The sequence below is a fragment of the Oncorhynchus masou genome, unplaced genomic scaffold (assembly GCF_036934945.1).
Source record: "Oncorhynchus masou masou isolate Uvic2021 unplaced genomic scaffold, UVic_Omas_1.1 unplaced_scaffold_708, whole genome shotgun sequence".
NCBI lineage: Eukaryota > Metazoa > Chordata > Actinopteri > Salmoniformes > Salmonidae > Oncorhynchus > Oncorhynchus masou.
Genome location: NW_027013544.1, coordinates 183,243 through 200,142, shown reverse-complemented (window position 1 = coordinate 200,142; position 16,900 = coordinate 183,243). Strand labels below are relative to the sequence as shown.

Here is a 16,900-nt window from a genome sequence, read left to right as displayed (position 1 = left end):
TACAGTATACTACAGTAATGTCTGCAAAACACTATAGTAAATACTACAGTATTCTACAGTAATGTCTGCAAAACACTACAGTAAAAACTACAGTATACTACAGTAATGTCTGCAAAAACACTATAGTAAAAACTACAGTATACTACAGTAATGTCTGCAAAAACACTATAGTAAATACTACAGTATACTACAGTAATGTCTGCAAAAACACTATAGTAAATACTACAGTATACTACAGTAATGTCTGCAAAACACTACAGTAAAAACTACAGTATACTACAGTAATGTCTGCAAAAACACTATAGTAAATACTACAGTATACTACAGTAATGTCTGCAAAACACTACAGTAAAAACTACAGTATACTACAGTAATGTCTGCAAAAACACTATAGTAAATACTACAGTATACTACAGTAATGTCTGCAAAACACTACAGTAAAAACTACAGTATACTACAGTAATGTCTGCAAAACACTACAGTAAAAACTACAGTATACTACAGTAATGTCTGCAAAAACACTATAGTAAATACTACAGTATACTACAGTAATGTCTGCAAAACACTACAGTAAAAACTACAGTCTACTACAGTAATGTCTGCAAAAACACTATAGTAAATACTACACGAATGTCTGTAAAAACACTATAGTAAATACTACAGTATAATACAGTAATGTCTAGAAAAACGCTACAGTAAATACTACAGTATACTAGAGTAATGTCTGCAAAAACACTACAGACAATACTACAGTATACTACAGACAGATCCACAAAAACACTACAGTAAATACTATAGTATATAAATATAGTAATACTTCTAAAGTATAGGTATATATAATTTTTTCGTGTGTTTCGAGTGTTTCAATGTGACAACTTTCCAATGTTCTCTTGCAACTTTCAAAGGCTCACACACACACACACACACACACACACACACACACACACACACACACACACACACACACACACACACACACACACACACACACACACACACACACACACACTGTGTAAAATGCTACCTAACCCGTCTCATTCCTATAGTGCCACGGGCCAGAAGAGCCATCAACTCCTCTCAGTCAATCTACCATCGCTTCCCACCAGATGAGGGACTTGTGTAAAGAGAATAAATAATATTGCATAATTTTCTCTGGTCTGTTAATTCTGTATACACTTGTGCCTGAGTGTCTTCCTCAGAAAAGGACACTCACCTCACAGTCAAGCCATCCTGCAGTAGTACAGACAGACGTTAGGAGCAAAGGTCAAACCTATCATAATAGTATTTCATGTAGTATTTCCCCCCTAACATCTCTGCAGTCATATTTCTGATTCTCGTCTTAGAGGCCTTGCTTCTGAAGGCATCGTCAGACTCCTGGTATCCTGATTGTGTTCAGAATGTACAGAGACTGTGTCTGTGTTTGTCTCCTCCAGTGTTGCGTTCTCAATGCCGTTCTCAATAGCACCCTGATCCTCCATTTTTACCTCCTCCTTCTCCTCCCCATCCTCCTCTTTCTCCTCGTCAAACGTCTCCTCCATCTCCACTTTTTCAAGGGCCACCTCGTTCTCATAACAGAAGGAGTTGGAGCAAGAGACCAGAGACTTCTTCTCGGCCAGGTCCCTGGCACTACACTGGGGCGTGCTGCTCACCTCGTAGGTTTTCTCGAAGCGCGAGTAGTCCACCTTGTAGTAGTTATTCTCCTCGAACAGGACTGGCTCGAAGCGGTGGCCCCAGAGAACCTCGCTGGCCACGTAGGAGCTGCGGCACTGGGTGGTCATGGCCGTGGCTTCCACCATACCTTCCAGGATCACCACCATCTCAAACTGGGACGTTTCCAGCTCCTGTTTGCTCATCTCATACAAGGGGCTGTCCTCGTCGATCTCATGGACAATAGTGATGGGTGACACCAGGAAGACGCGGTCGACGCCACTGTCGAAGCCCACGTCGATGTCCATCTGGTCCAGGGGGATATACTCGCCTTCGGCCGTGGTTCGCGACCTGAGGAGGTGGGCGCGCACGTGGGCCTCCACCAGGTGGCTCTTACGCAGGTTCCCCACGCGCCACATCAGGCACAGCTTGCTGTCCCGCATGGCCACCGTAGCGTAGTGGCTGAAGATCAGCGTCTCGTTCCTCTTCTTGGGCTTGGCCATCTTAGCCATGACGGCGCCAATGATGAAGGCGTCGATGATGCAGCCGAAGATGCTCTGGAAGACCACCATGAAGACGGCCACGGGACACTCCTCAGTGACGTAGCGGTAGCCGTAGCCAATGGTGGTCTGTGTCTCCACGGAGAAGAGGAAGGCGGCGGTGAAGCTGTTGACGTTAGACACGCACATCTGCGTCTCGTTCTCCAGGTCGCCGTAGGAGAGCGCTACCAGCCAGAAGACGAAGCCGAAGAAGAGCCAGGAGAGGAGGAAGGACAGGCAGAAGATGATCAACATCCAGCGCCAGCGGATGTCCACACAGGTGGTGAACAGGTCGGCAAGGTAACGCTGGCCCTTCTCGCTCATGTTGATGAACTGCACGTTGCAGTGGCCGTCTTTCTGGACAAAGCGGCTCACAGCCTGCTGCTGCGCCGCGTGAACCTTGGCCACCGTGCCGTTGGCGTAGCCATTGGGCATGGCGGCGATGGCGGCTAGCTTCATGCCGTCTTCCTCGGAGGAGACAATGCTGTAGCGGTGGCTTCGCACGCTCCCCATGGCTTCCCCCTGGGAGGAGGAGCAGCTGGGCCCAACCGCTGCTTCTGCTCTGGAAAACAGTCTGAGTTTTTGGTAGAAGCGTTGGAGAAACAGTTTTGAACGCTCGCGGGGACCCACTAAGAGAGGAAATGTGGAGTTTAGGACTTTTGGGTCCTAGGGAGTTGGATGGGGAAAAGCTGCCCCTGCTGCTGTTGCACCTGGGCTTCTCCAGAGGAGAGCCGTGCTGGCGAAGGGCCTGCTCAGTCCTCCTCTCGTATGGGTGTCTCTGACCTCATCAGTGAAGTGGGCTGTGGAAAGGACAAGCAAAAAGAAAAGTCTGTGTTAAGACTAATTGGTGGAACCACGAAGAAAGATCAGCGGCGTTCAACCTATAGTCTAAATGATGCATTCAACACTCAAATGTGCCAGCACCACAACTTGACCATTCACACGGAAGTAAATACATTCTACTGTACATGTTAGAATATTTTTAAGTGAATGTTGGGCTCAGGGATTGTAGACATCACAGCCATTTTTTATTCCAGTTCTGTGTCAGCTGACAAGATAACAGATCCTCTCAGCTCTGCTTAGTGCTGTTATTAATTAGACTAGACCAGCCAATTGAAAGTCACATTACAGATCAGATTCATGTTAATCAAACAAGTCATTGGAGCACAAAGGAACCACTATGTGTGTCCATCACAGGAGGTTGGTGGCACCTGAACTGGGGAGGACGGGCTCATGGCAATGACTGGGGCGGAATCGGTGGAATGGTATCAAATACATCAAACACATTGTTTCCATGGTTTCCAGGTGTTTGATGCCATTCCATTGGCTCTGTTCCAGACATTATTATAAGCCGTCCTCCTGTGGTGTCCATGTTTGTGGGTTTCTGCAAAAAAGATCAGTGATCATACCTTTTCCCAACATCTTTTTACTTGATATTTTCCCCCAATTGTTTATTTACATAGTGCTAATGTTCAATGCTTGTCCCCCACTGTAACATATTTTAGTGTATATTTTCTGTGGGATCTTTCAATGATCTACGAGGGGAATAGAATAACACCTGTTCAGTTTCTTCTTCCACTCTTAACTCAACAACTTCTACAACGTGATCATGTAATCAGGTTTAAAGGGCCAGCCTGTAAACAAGCTCTATACAGGATGGTCTCTTTTAAAGCAACAATAACCTTGCAGTGCATGCAACAGAGCAACAAGGACAACTGAACTAGAAAACCCAGTAACTATCGACTGCATCTGTGTGGCCTTAGAGAGCCATTAGAATGCACCACAGGGTATGAATTATTGTCTGCCGGTTACTTCCACCCTAATGCCAAAACAACTAACAGTGATTTGAACCACTGTCACAGAGAGAAGGTCAAGATGTCATTTGGATGAAGTCCGTGTGAGAGGCAGTTGGTTGCACACTATGGTTATTTTGGTTGGCCCTTGCGGGTTGAAAAGACACATTTGTGTCTCGTTATGAAGTGTGATCTGTCTTGTCCAATGAAACATATTGGATAGTGAATACGTGTCCACACTCTCAAATTCCCTTGGCGTAAACGCTTGGTATTTAGAGTAGGCTAATACCAATTGATGTACACTAAGTAGGCCTTTTGATTGTAAACGATAAAAGCTCTAAAGTAGAAGAAATCAGTGTGTATAATTTAATTCATTGAATTATCCCTTGAAAATATTGCACTCTTCACTGAATGTGACTTTGAAAACGCACAGAGGTGCGTTCAAGACAACAGGGAACTCTGGAAAAAAAACAAGCATCCAACTTGGAATTCCAAGTCGGGAAACTCAGGCATCTTTATAGAACTCAGACTTTCCGACATGAAGATCACTGACATCATGATTTTTTTTTCCCAGGGTTCCGGTTGTCTTGAAAGCTCCATCTCATCCAAGTCCGTCATCTCATCCAAGTCCTGTTTTGCTCATCCAGTGATGTAACTGTCAGGTTGACTAGGAATAGAAACTAGTGTTGATTTGCATGATGCATTATTGGGAGTTTGGGGCTTAATTTGTTATAACTCCTGCGGGAGCTATGCATATATACTGTTCCCTCCGGAGACTGGGGTTTAGCCCCCAACTCCACCTCCCAAACTATCCCTCCCACCTTTCTGCATCCCCTTTTAATTCCATACACTCTCTTTCAACAACAACAAAAAATAATTCAACAAGTATTTAGTTTAAATGGACAAAGTCCTACTTAAAATGTAATGTATCATGATGAATCCATCATGTTTGTGGTGAACATATGACAGCTGAACTCTTGAGATACCACTAGATCAGTGAAACACCTGGAATAAAACAACAATATAAAAATAACTTGGATCTATTTTTACATCTGCATTTCATGAGGTTATCTGTGAATATTTCATGTAGACGTATGACCCATAGGCCAGGCCTACTATCCTGAGAGAGATAGAGGCTGGTTCACTGTGAATGAGCTTCCTATGGGACGTCCTAATCTTCTCCAGCTAACTAACTACACCACCACACACCACACATTACAATTACAATTAACAGGCCAAATCAGACCGCAACCAACTCATAATCACTATGCTTCTGTAACAGTATAACTTTAGACCGTCACCTCGCCCATACCCGGGCGCGAACCAGGGACCCTCTACACTCATCAACAACTGACACCCACGAAGCACCGTTACCCATCGCTCCACAAAATCCGCGGCCCTTGCAGAGCAAGGAGAACTACTACTTCAAGGTCTGAGAGCAAGTGACGTCACCGATTGAAACGCTATTTAGCGCGAACACCGCTAACTAAGCTAGCCGTTTCACATCCGTTACACTTCCTTGCTATCTAACAAGTCATTTGGCCCTACTGACCATCTACCAATACCTGCGTTGTACCACAACACCAACACCACTCAAGGCTAAAATAAGCGTAATGATGAAAGGATAAACCAATGGAAAGATATCCTGTATACACACTGACATAATGTGACCGACCAAGAACATGAACATCAGACACCGGCAGAGACGCTGGCTACAGTATCAAACTGATACTGTCTACTGAGTCCAGAAAGTCAGGGACAACATATAAGACTGGGCTGGAAATCAACAAACAGCACGCCTCAGTTACGCCCAATCTGTTTCCCCAAATGAAATCTGTCATTGTGAAGTCCATTCATTAGATTCCACATCAACCCGTATCTAACCAGGTCATCAGAGTGTGACTGTATGCACTGGGCTTAGCTGCAGCACACAGACTGCAACTGTTTATTTGGCCTGCGTGCAATTAGGACCAGCTGAGACAGATGGAAACTGGTTACATAAACCTGCTCCTTTAAAAAAATATATATATTATTGCAAAGAATAGATCAATCATTTCTATCCAATATTCAGCAGCACTGCAGCACCATTCATTATGGAATGACCTGCTACTATGGGATGTCAGTGTTGACAGTTGGCTTTAATTCATTGTTTTGAATCAGGGTTGTCAGAATTAACATTATGATTGAGAGAAATATTTTTCCTAGTCTAACTTTAAATTCGGATCATAATCAAATAAGTGTAGCTTAATATATTTAGGTAGGCTAGGCCGACGTCATAATTCATGTATAGGTCTATTACGGCCAATTGAATAATCAAATACAGAAACACACTATAAGAAACAGCGATGAATAAACACTGTTCAATTAATTATATATATATGTATTTATTTATTTTCTGAAGCAATGGGTGTAGGCTACTGGGCATAATCATATCAACCTGGGCTGGCCTACAGGCTCCGTTTTTTCTCTGCGTGACAGGTGGAAGGAAGAAAGTCACGGTTTATGTTTCGTTGTCAAGTCAAAACACTTTCCAACTGATAAGGGAGCATTACATCGGCTATTCATTGGATATGAGTAGCTTAAATTAAACATGCTTGAATCTCGCTGAGGCGTCGATACCCACACAATCAGCAGCCTATAACCCACAGAATACTTAACTCCCTAACTCTCGGAAGTGTATCTAAAAAGGTGCTTGTTGAACACTATACATATGAGACAGCCTCCTCAAAGACAGTACAACTGAAATAAATAACAATTACTTTTGCATGAACACTGTCTGGGCCTCTTTGGTTATATTTTAGATGATCACTCTTTGTAGAAATAAAGTAGGGTATGTCCGGTTCAATTTGTAGGCTAAGATTATACAGAAGACTCGTTATTCACGGTTGCACCGTTATTCCCACGTAGACTACACCGTTAGAACGAAGTAACGGGACATTGTTTACCTGTTGATCTTTCGAGCGCAAATCAGCGGTAATTTATTCTAATACATCCCATGCATCCAGGTAGGTTTTTGCGTTAATATCCATATTTGGGTTCCACCGTTCATATTTGATATCCGGATAGACATCGTAATTACTGCCATCAACCTCTTCAGCTGAAGAAGATACTTTGCTTTGCACGGGCGGACTTTGAAAACACATGTGCCTATCCCCGCCCTGTCGTTGTAGTCGACCAATAGAAAGCTACAGCGCTTGTTTGGACTCCAGCATCAAATAGTTAATCATGTTCAAAGACCATGCGCGCACACGATAATAATAATAGACTGATAAAAGGGCTATTAAAAATAATACTACAATTTTGTCATAATAATATAAATATATATATATACTTTATTTTAATCAACCTTACACTAAGTAATCCGTTTATTAGGTCATCTCATATACTTTTTTGAGTATAGTTGTCTACAGTACAGCACGCACGCACACACGCACACACGCGCACACACGCGCACACACTGAACACAAGGTGGTGATATAGAGGTACTGGCGCAGTCGTCAGTGACAACGAACAGCTCTGTGATTTAACCCCAGTGTAGAATGTGATGCAGGTTGAATTAAACACGTGGTTTAGAATGGAACTGTAAATATATTGCATATGACTTCACTACAATGCACAATAATCAATCTTCATCTTTTTGACTTTTTACTAAAGAAACATGGAGGTATTTTTGTATTTGAATAACACTTTACGACCATCACATCAGAAAAAATATATATTTATTTTAAATTTGGTGCAGTCTGTCCATCACAACAAAGACGTTCAAATGAGGACGACCTTGGACGTCAGATATGACTTCAACAACGTAGGCTTTGTTTATTTATTTAATAACATTTAGTTCAATTATTACATTCATAAAGGATATAACAAAGGAGTATAAAATATGATATAAAATAGTTATTTACAATGAAACTACCCTATTACACTTACTCAAGTCCTTTCCTGAAGTCCTGTGTGATAATGTACTATATAACGATAATGTAACAATGTAGTTATCTGTCTCTGCTGTTTTGGGATTATCACAGCGTCATCAGAGCCACGCCTCCTGAACCACCTCCTCACTGACATCAGCCAAGGACCTCCGGAATTTCCTGCTCGATCTCACAAACGGCTGCTGCGATTGGACGATAGACTCCGTGGGCGGCGGTCTCCCCTGTCACCCTCCTGGGCGCTGACCATGGGTGTCTGCACCCAGGTGGTCTGATGAAACAGGGCATAGTCTACCTTGTAGTGCCTCCTCCCCACCTGCACCATGTCCTGGAAGCGCTGGCCCCAGCGGATGTCTGCCGGGGTGTAAGACGTGCGTGTCTGGTGCAGGATGCCTGTGGAGTCACCAGTGTAGGTGAAGGACACTACCAGGTCAAAGTCCTCTTCCGCCAGGCTGTCCGGTCCCAGGCTGTAGAGGGGGCTCCCAGGCTCCAGCTTGTGAATGATGCTGGCCGGGGTGGCCAGGATGAGGTGTCTACTCTGGATGTCTAGGTCCTGGTAGGTCATGGAGATCATCCCAGAGGGGTGCTTCGTGGGGCGGACCAGCTGCGCCCGGGCGGTGCCTTCCAGGATGTGGTTCCTGCGGAAGTCGGCGATACGCCACACAAGGCACAGGGCGCCGTTGCGCGCGTTGACCACGGCGGAGCTGCTGAAGCCCACTGTCTGCGCCTCTTGCTCGCACACGCCATTTTGGCCACGGTGATGCCAATGACGACTGTGTCGATGAAGCAACTCATCAGGGCTTGGATAGTCACCACCACGATGGCCACCATGCAGTTCTCCGTCATCACCCGGAAGCCGTAGCCGATAGTCGCCTGGGTCGACATGGAGTACAGGAAGGCGGAAGTGAAACTGCGGACGTTCGCCACACACGGAGCCGTGTCATGGTCCTCCAGGTCTTTGTGGACGTAGGCGATCAGGAAGTAGAGGACGCTGAAGAAGAGCCAGGAGAGGATGTAGGAGAGGCAGAAGATGAGGAACATGACCCTCCAGCGGAGCTCCACCAGCGTGGTGAAGATGTCGGCCAGGAAGAAGCTCCACTGGCCCGGGGACTGGTGGAACACCACGGGGCAGCTACCGTCCTTCAGCATGTAGCGCAGCTTCTTCTCCCCTTCCCTCCGGCCAAGATCTCCTCTGCCCATGGTGTGTGTTGTGATGTGTTGGGTATCAATGATACACTGCTGCTGGTCCATGCCTGGACTCATTCTAACAAGGGCTCTTGTGCTGTGCCTCCCCCTGAAAAATATATATATTTGTGAGGTTAGTGTGATTAGTAAAACAGAAAATAATATATACTGTACACAGTCCTATAGGTAGAAGTACACAAGTAAAGTAAAGAGTTTTTATTAGGTCTAGTTTAGTCTCTTTTTACAAGGGTTTAGGTTAGGAAAGGATGTTATTGGTGAGAGACCATCTCCATTACAAGCCAGCTTAATGTCATCAGGTTCCTCTGTGTTTGATGAAGAGAAGCCTCCATGTTTGAGGAAACAGGCTAGGTCACACCTTGCCTGAGGCTATCAGCACCTGAATGACCGTGACAATGTCATGCCCATGCTGTGAAAACACATTATCTTGTTGGCTGATTATTTACGAGAACTGTGATTTGCTAGGGGGAACACAGTAAAAAGCTGTGTGATTACATTTAATGATAGTCCAAATTATATCCACATTCATTCATTTCCATAAATATTTTCCATAATTTTACAGTAATGAAGACAGGATGAGTCAAAATGAAAGGCAAAATCAGATGTCAAATGAACATGCATTTGTGAAACTTCATGTGCAATATGATTGCTGTAACCAAGACAACCAAAAGGAGAGAGACTCCTGGGTTTCCCCTTCCTTTGTGTTCGTTTCACTAGTCGTCCAGAAAGTTCCATTCATTTGTCCTAACATGCTATACAACCATAACACATGCATTGCCTATTCCCATTGGCAACAAAAGTTTAATGTCATGTTTAACGTCAAAGTTGTACTTTCCTTCATTGCCGATTTCTCTAGACAGCCTACTTTGAAAAACTGGAGCCTTCTTCATTGTGCCCTCAAACTTGATCTAGTGACTCTCAATGTAAACATTGAAGAGTTTTCTGGTAAAAAAACAAGCCTTATACAACCTTTCCTTGTTTAGTTTCACCATGCCATCTTACTGACCTAGTATGGATTCTGTTATACCTCACAGATCAACAGTAACCAAGGAAATAGACCTTAAATCCCTCACCTAGTCCAAGTATTGAACCTTTCACACTTTGATCTATATCTGGACATTATCAGAACACATCTATAAAGATTCAACTAGGATTTAGGCTGGGTGGGGCCTTTGATCTATATCTGGGCATTATCAGAACACATCTATAAAAATTCAACTAGGATTTAGGCTGGGTGGGGAAAGATATCATAATTTTTTCTTACCAGGAAAGGACCTCATTTTAATCAGACAGACTTGGCCTGTCTGATTAAAATGTTTTACCCTGCTCTGCCCCAGAACAATGGAAAACAGAGGACAATGTGCATGTCTATTTAAAACACGGCTACAATTTAAAATTACCCGAGGTGGATGACACACTGAACTGAGAATACCACTAAAACCTGTGTTTCTGTGTCAAGCATCATTATAATATTTACTTTGTAGATTTTTTGTTGTTTTTACTTACTACATTTTTTAACTTACAAGTTACAACTTCAAAACAGCTAACTACGCCTTTCGTTAATTACTCAGCACTTATTCCTTTGTTGACACCTACAGTGTGTTCATCATACTTTAAATCATTGAGCTAACCTGGTGACCATATTAACGATTAGTCAGCTAACCGGTGCCATTATATCGCAATCAAGGTGCCAATTCATAAAGCAACTGAATATTTAAACACTGTCAGTCTAGAGTCCGTTCCAACTTCTCTTTCCCTGCATTGAGAATAATTGTATTGGGTCATTAACCGTAACCCTGAGCTCTGTGTAGTTATTAAGCTCTTTTGACTTTGAGGATAAATTATTATCCTGCATTTACCACGAACAGCATTCTCCTCTAAATGTTTCCATAAAAGTCCATCTTTACAGGGATACAACTAGATTCTGGCAAGAAGGTTGTTTTTCTACGTACCCAGGGTCAGATGAACTCGTGGATACCATATTAATGTCTCTGCGTGCACTATGACGTCTCGAGCGCTGGCGTACGCTACCATACCTGCAGACTTCTGGTCATTGCGCTAACACTAGCTAGCATTGGCTCGCCAAACTACCTCTAACTTTCTTAATACTGCACGCACAGGCATAAAAATGGTATCCACCAGTTCACCTGACACTGGGTACGTAGAAATGCAGCTTACTCGAAGGCCTTACGTTCTCCAATAACAGTATACCATTTTATTGCAGCATTTTTGTTTTTCTTGACAGCACAAACAATCTCACCAAACAAACTCCCACTAATGCATACAATGACATGTTAAAAGGGATATTTACCCAAATGACATACTGGTATCCTTACCCAGTAAAACATGCTAATATCAAGACAATTGACTTGCATTGGATTTGTGCCACAAAAGCTAAGAAGTTAGCATTTGTAAATAGTGGTCAGTTAAAAACAAAATCAACGGATTGATTGCTGTCATACCTTGTCCATAGACTGTTTACAGCAAGTGTCAAGCTCAATCCACGACTGTCTGTGGGTTTTCCCTTGTACTTGATTGATGAATTAAGGTCACTGATGAGTAAAGATCTCCCATCGCCTGGTTGTTTAGGTTTAAATTGAAAGGAAAAAACACCCTGGTTTACAGGGTCAGGAAACCAATATGTCATTTTTTTATTTGGCTGAACTATCTCTTTTTTCTTTTTATTTCACCTTTATTTAACCAGGTAGGCCAGTTGAGAACAAGTTCTCATTTACAACTGTGACCTGGCCAAGATAAAGCAAAGCTGTGTGACACAAACAACAACACAGAGTTACATATGGAATAAACAAACATACATTCAATAATACAATAGAGAAAAAAGTCTGTATACAGCGTGTGCAAATGAGGTAAGATAAGGGAGGTAAGGCAATACATAGGCCATAGTGGTGAAATAATTACAATTTAGCAATTTAACACTGGAGTGATAGATGTGCAGAAGATGAATGTGCAAGTAGAGATACCGGGTTGCAAAGGAGCAAATAAATAAATAACAGTATGGGGATGAGGTAGTTGGATAGGCTATTTACAGATGGGCTATGTACAGGTGCAGTGATCTGTGAGCTGCTCTGACAGCTGGTGCCTAAATTTAGTGAGGGAGATATGGGTCTCCAGCTTCAGTGATTTTTGCAATTCGTTCCAGTCATTAGCAGCAGAGAAATGGAAGAAAAGGCGGCCAAAGGAGGAATTGACCAGTGAAATATACCTGCTGGAGTGCGTGCTACGGGTGGGTGCTGCTATGGTGACCAGTGAGCAGAGATAAGACATTTAGTTCTGATTATTGCATATGAACAGCACTTAAAAGTATGACTTCTAAATATTTAAGATTATTGTTGATATTCTAATTGTAGATGTATGACCATGCTTCCATGTCCTTTAATTGCATTATAGTTACAATGCTGTCCTTTATAGGTAGACTCATCGATATGATGGTGATGCAGAAAGTAAACAGTTTATTGGGTACATTACCACAACAACTAACAGGGTGATGCGTGAAGAGAACCCCTGGACATACTGCACATACTGATACTGTGTTTGGCTGTGTGAGAGCAAAGTCTACCTTTAAACATATGTAATAAAATATATTTTAAAAAGTGTTTCATCTAGTGGATTTATGACTTTATTGAGTCTGAACACTTATGCTTATCTCTGGTTTATAATCATTAATGGCAGTGATGTAAAGTACTTACAGTGCCTTTGGAAATTATTCAGACCTCTTGAATTTTTCCACATTTTGTCACTTTACATAAAATAGTTTCCCCCCCTCATTTACACACATAAACACCCCATAATGACAAAGCAAAAACAGGTTTTTAGATTTGTTTTGTGCAAATTTTTTACAAATAAAAAAGAGAAATATCACATTTACATAAGTATTCAGAACCTTTACTCAGTACTTTCTGAAGCACCTTTGGCAGCAAATACAGCCTTGAGTCTTCTCAATTTGGGGAGTTTCTCCCATTCTTCTCTGCAGATTCTCTCAACCTCTGTCAGGTTGGATGGGGAGTGTCGCTGCACAGCTATTTTCAGGTCTCTACGGAGATGTTAGATAGGGTTCAAGCCCGGGCTCTGGCTGGGTCACGAAAGGACATTCAGAGACTCTGTCCCGACGCCACTCCTGCGTTGTCTGGGCTGTGTGCTTAGGGTCATTGTCCTGTTGGAAGGTGAACCTTCGCCCCAGTCTGAGGTCCTGAGCGCTCTGGAGCAGGTTTTCATCAAGGATCTCTCTGTACTTTGCTCCGTTCATCTTTCCGTCGATCCTGAATAGTCTCCCAGTCCCTGGTGCTGAAAAACATCCCCACAGCATGATGCTGCCATCACCATGCTTCACTGTAGGGATGGTGTCAGGTTTCCTCCAGACGTGACGCTTGGCATTTAGGCCAAAGAGGTCAATCTTTGTTTCATCAGACCAGAGAATTTTGTTTCTCATGGTCTGAGAGTCCTTTAGGTTCCTTTTGGCAGACTCCAAGTGGCCTATCATGTGCCGTTTACTGAGGAGTGGCTTCTGTCTGGCCACTACCATAAAAGCCTGATTGGTGGAGTGCTGCAGAGATGGTTGTAATTCTGGAAGGTTCTCCCGTCTCCACAGAGGAACTCTGGAGCTCTGTCAGTGACCATCAGGATCTTGGTCACCTCCCTGATCAAGGCCCTTCTCCCCCTATTGCTCAGTTTGGCCAGGCGTCCAGCTCTAGGAAGAGTCTTGGTGGTTCCAGACTTCTTCCATTTAAGAATGATGGAGGCCACTGTGTTCTTGGGTACCCTTTCCCATATCTGTGCCTCGACACAATCCTGTTTCAGAGCTCTACGAACAATTCCTTCAACCTCATGTCTTGGTTTTTGCTATGACATGCACTGTCAACTCTGGGACCTTATATAGACAGGTGTGTGCCTTTCCAAATCATGTCCAGTCAGTTGAATTTACTACAGGTGGACTCCAATCAAGTTGTAGAAACATCTCAAGGATGATCAATGGAAACAGGATGCATCTGAGCTCAATTTCGAGTCTCATAACAAAGGGTCTTACTGTATGTAAATAAGGTATTTCAGTTTTTTTTTTCTAAAAACCTGTTTTTGCTTTGTTATTATAGGGTATTGTGTGTAGATTGATGAGAGAAAAAAACGATTTAATCAATGTTAGAATAAGGCTGTAACGTAACAAAATGTGGAAAAAGTCAAGGGGTCTGAATACTTTCCGAATGCACTGTAAGTAAAAATTGTTTAAGGTAGTAATAGTTTAAGGTAGTAATAGTTTAAGGTAGTAATAGTTTAAGGTACTACTCTGTACCTTACTACTTATATTTTTGACAACTTTTAATTTGACGTCTTTACATTACTAAAACATATAATGCATTTTTTTACTCCATACATTTTCCCTGACACCCAAAAGTACTTGTTACATTTTAATGCTTCATGAAAATGGTCCAATTCACCCACTTATCAAAAGAACATCCCTGGTCATCCCTACTGCCTCTGATCTGGTGGACTCCTGACCCCTCCTGTCTCAGCCTCCAGTATTTATGCTGCAGTAGTTTATGTGTCGGGGGGCTGGGGTCAGTTTGTTATATCTGGAGTACTTCTCCTGTCCAATTCGGTGTCCTGTGTGAATCTAAGTGCGTTCTCTAATTCTCTCCTTCTCTCTCGGAGGACCTGAGCCCTAGGACCATGCCCCAGGACTACCTGACATGATGACTCCTTGCTGTCCCCAGTCCACCTGGCCGTGCTGCTGCTCCAGTTTCAACTGTTCTGCCTTTTTATTATTCGACCATGCTGGTCATTTATGAACATTTGAACATCTTGGCCATGTTCTGTTATAATCTCTACCCGGCACAGCCAGAAGAGGACTGGCCACCCCACATATGCTGGTTCCTCTCTAGGTTTCTTCCTAGGTTTTGGCCTTTCTAGGGAGTTTTTCCTAACCACCGTGCTTCTACACCTGCATTGCTTGCTGTTTGGGGTTTTAGGCTGGGTTTCTGTACAGCACTTTGAGATATCAGAGGTACCAACACATCCTCCGAGAGCAACTTCTCCCAACCATCCAGGAACAGTTTGGTGATGAACAATGCCTTTTCCAGCATGATGGAGTTGCCATAATGCAAAAGTGATAACTAAGTGGCTCGGGGAACAAAACATTGATGTTTTGGTTCATGGCCAGGAAACTCCTCAGACCTTAATCCCATTGAGAACTTGTGGTCAATCCTCAAGAGGCGGGTGGACAAACAAAACCCCACAAATTCTGACAAACTCCAAGCATTGATTATGCAAGAATGGGCTGCCATCAGTCGGGATGTGGCCCAGAAGTTAATTGACAGCATGCCAGGGTGGATTGCAGAGGTCTTGAAAAAGAAAGGTCAACACTGCAAATATTGACTCTTTGCATCAACTTCATGTAATTGTCAATAAAAGCCTTTGACACTTATGAAATGCTTGTAATTATTCAGTATTCAGTATTCCACAGTACAAAAAGTACAAAAAAATCTAAAGACACTGAAGCAGCAAACTTTGTGAAAATTCATATTTGTGTCATTCTCAAAACTTTTGGCCACGACTGAATTTCCAAACAAAACTTACTGTCCCACTTTATTTGGAAAGTCCAGATTTTCCATCTGTAGATGCTCGACAGATGGTCATACTATCAACAAACTCTGTTGATTATCAATTGCTTGCTAAGGTTACGGTTACGGTTAGAATAAGCGTTAGGGTAAGGGTTAAGATAAGGGTTAAGTTTAGGGTTAGGATAAGGGTTAAGTTTAGGGTTAGGATAAGGGTTAAGTTTAGGGTTAGGATAAGGGTTAAGTTTAGGGTTAGGATAAGGGTTAAGTTTAGGTTTAGGGTAAGGGTTAAGTTTAGGGTTAGGGTAAGGGTTCAGGTAAGGGTTAGGATAAGGGTTCAGGTAAGGGTTAGAGCTAGGGTTATGGTTGTAGATAGATGAAATATTACTGATAGTCTACAGAGCATCTACAGATGGAGTATCCAACTAAAGTGGAACCACATTTATTTGCTCCGTTTGGGTCCCACTATCAAAAGTACTGATTCAGAAATGTTTACTTAAATTGAAACATTAGACTTTTGTTGTATAATAAGCCGAGTATAAAGAAAATATGAATGTTTAATTGAACTAGTGTATGAATAATGTTTCTGGTATGTTTAGATGAACCTGTAACAAACGCTCCACTGACACATCGGATGTGAGGGTGAAAGACAAGAAGATATCCTGTTTACTCAAACACAGCTGTGCCTGCCACACACACAGCATTGCAAAAAATGTGTCCACATAAAAGCTCTCCACAATAAGCCCAGAAAGAAACCAAAATCACTTGGATACAACACTGCCTATATAAAAAAAGTCAAACCTTATCTAATTTCTGTTACTTAATGATAAGACACTTACTTCAGTTGTAGGTGTGTGTTTGAGACGTGAGGTTGTTGTCACTGAAACACAACACAGACAAACAGGTAAATCCGGGCTGCTAAGAGTTGTTACGGTCAGTCTCTCACTTATAACCTGTTTACAGGTGAGTGTGACCCTCTGAGGGCAGGACTGGCCCAGAGGCAAAGTCCCATGTCATTGAGTCTGATGATATGGGGCCAATCACACCACCCCTGAGAAAAACCCTATTGTGTCGATCCATAAGAATTTATGACCGGTGTAATATATTTACAGACAAATTAAAGTTTCCTTGCCAGATGTCAATGCTATTTCGATTTTCAATATGGAAGAAGGCTTTGTTGAAACACGTTTTATTGCAGTTGGCATAGGGCCAGGAGGTTTTCA

The 16,900-nt window shown here is 42.7% G+C and overlaps 2 protein-coding genes across 2 annotated transcripts; both read right to left on the bottom strand.

Moving 5' to 3' along the window:
• Positions 1 to 368: 368 nt before the first annotated feature.
• LOC135537076 (inward rectifier potassium channel 2-like) lies at positions 369 to 7,067 on the bottom strand. Its single transcript, XM_064963280.1, has 2 exons — positions 6,925 to 7,067; positions 369 to 2,986 (listed from the first exon to the last, which is right to left on the bottom strand). Exon 2 carries the CDS (start codon positions 2,697 to 2,699, stop codon positions 1,320 to 1,322), a length of 1,380 nt encoding a protein of 459 aa, XP_064819352.1. The 5' UTR covers positions 2,700 to 2,986; positions 6,925 to 7,067; the 3' UTR covers positions 369 to 1,319.
• Positions 7,068 to 7,681: 614 nt separating this feature from the next.
• LOC135537080 (inward rectifier potassium channel 16-like) lies at positions 7,682 to 16,677 on the bottom strand. The gene is given in 3 exon segments (XM_064963286.1): positions 7,682 to 8,634; positions 8,637 to 9,202; positions 16,517 to 16,677. Coding segments are annotated over 2 exon segments (1,089 nt in total). The 5' UTR covers positions 9,172 to 9,202; positions 16,517 to 16,677; the 3' UTR covers positions 7,682 to 8,080.
• Between the last annotated feature and the right edge of the window lie 223 nt (positions 16,678 to 16,900).

Excerpts from the sequence above, each read along its gene's own strand:
- LOC135537076 (XM_064963280.1), bottom strand. The coding sequence starts at position 2,699 with ATGGGGAGCGTGCGAAGCCACCGCTACAGCATTGTCTCCTCCGAGGAA.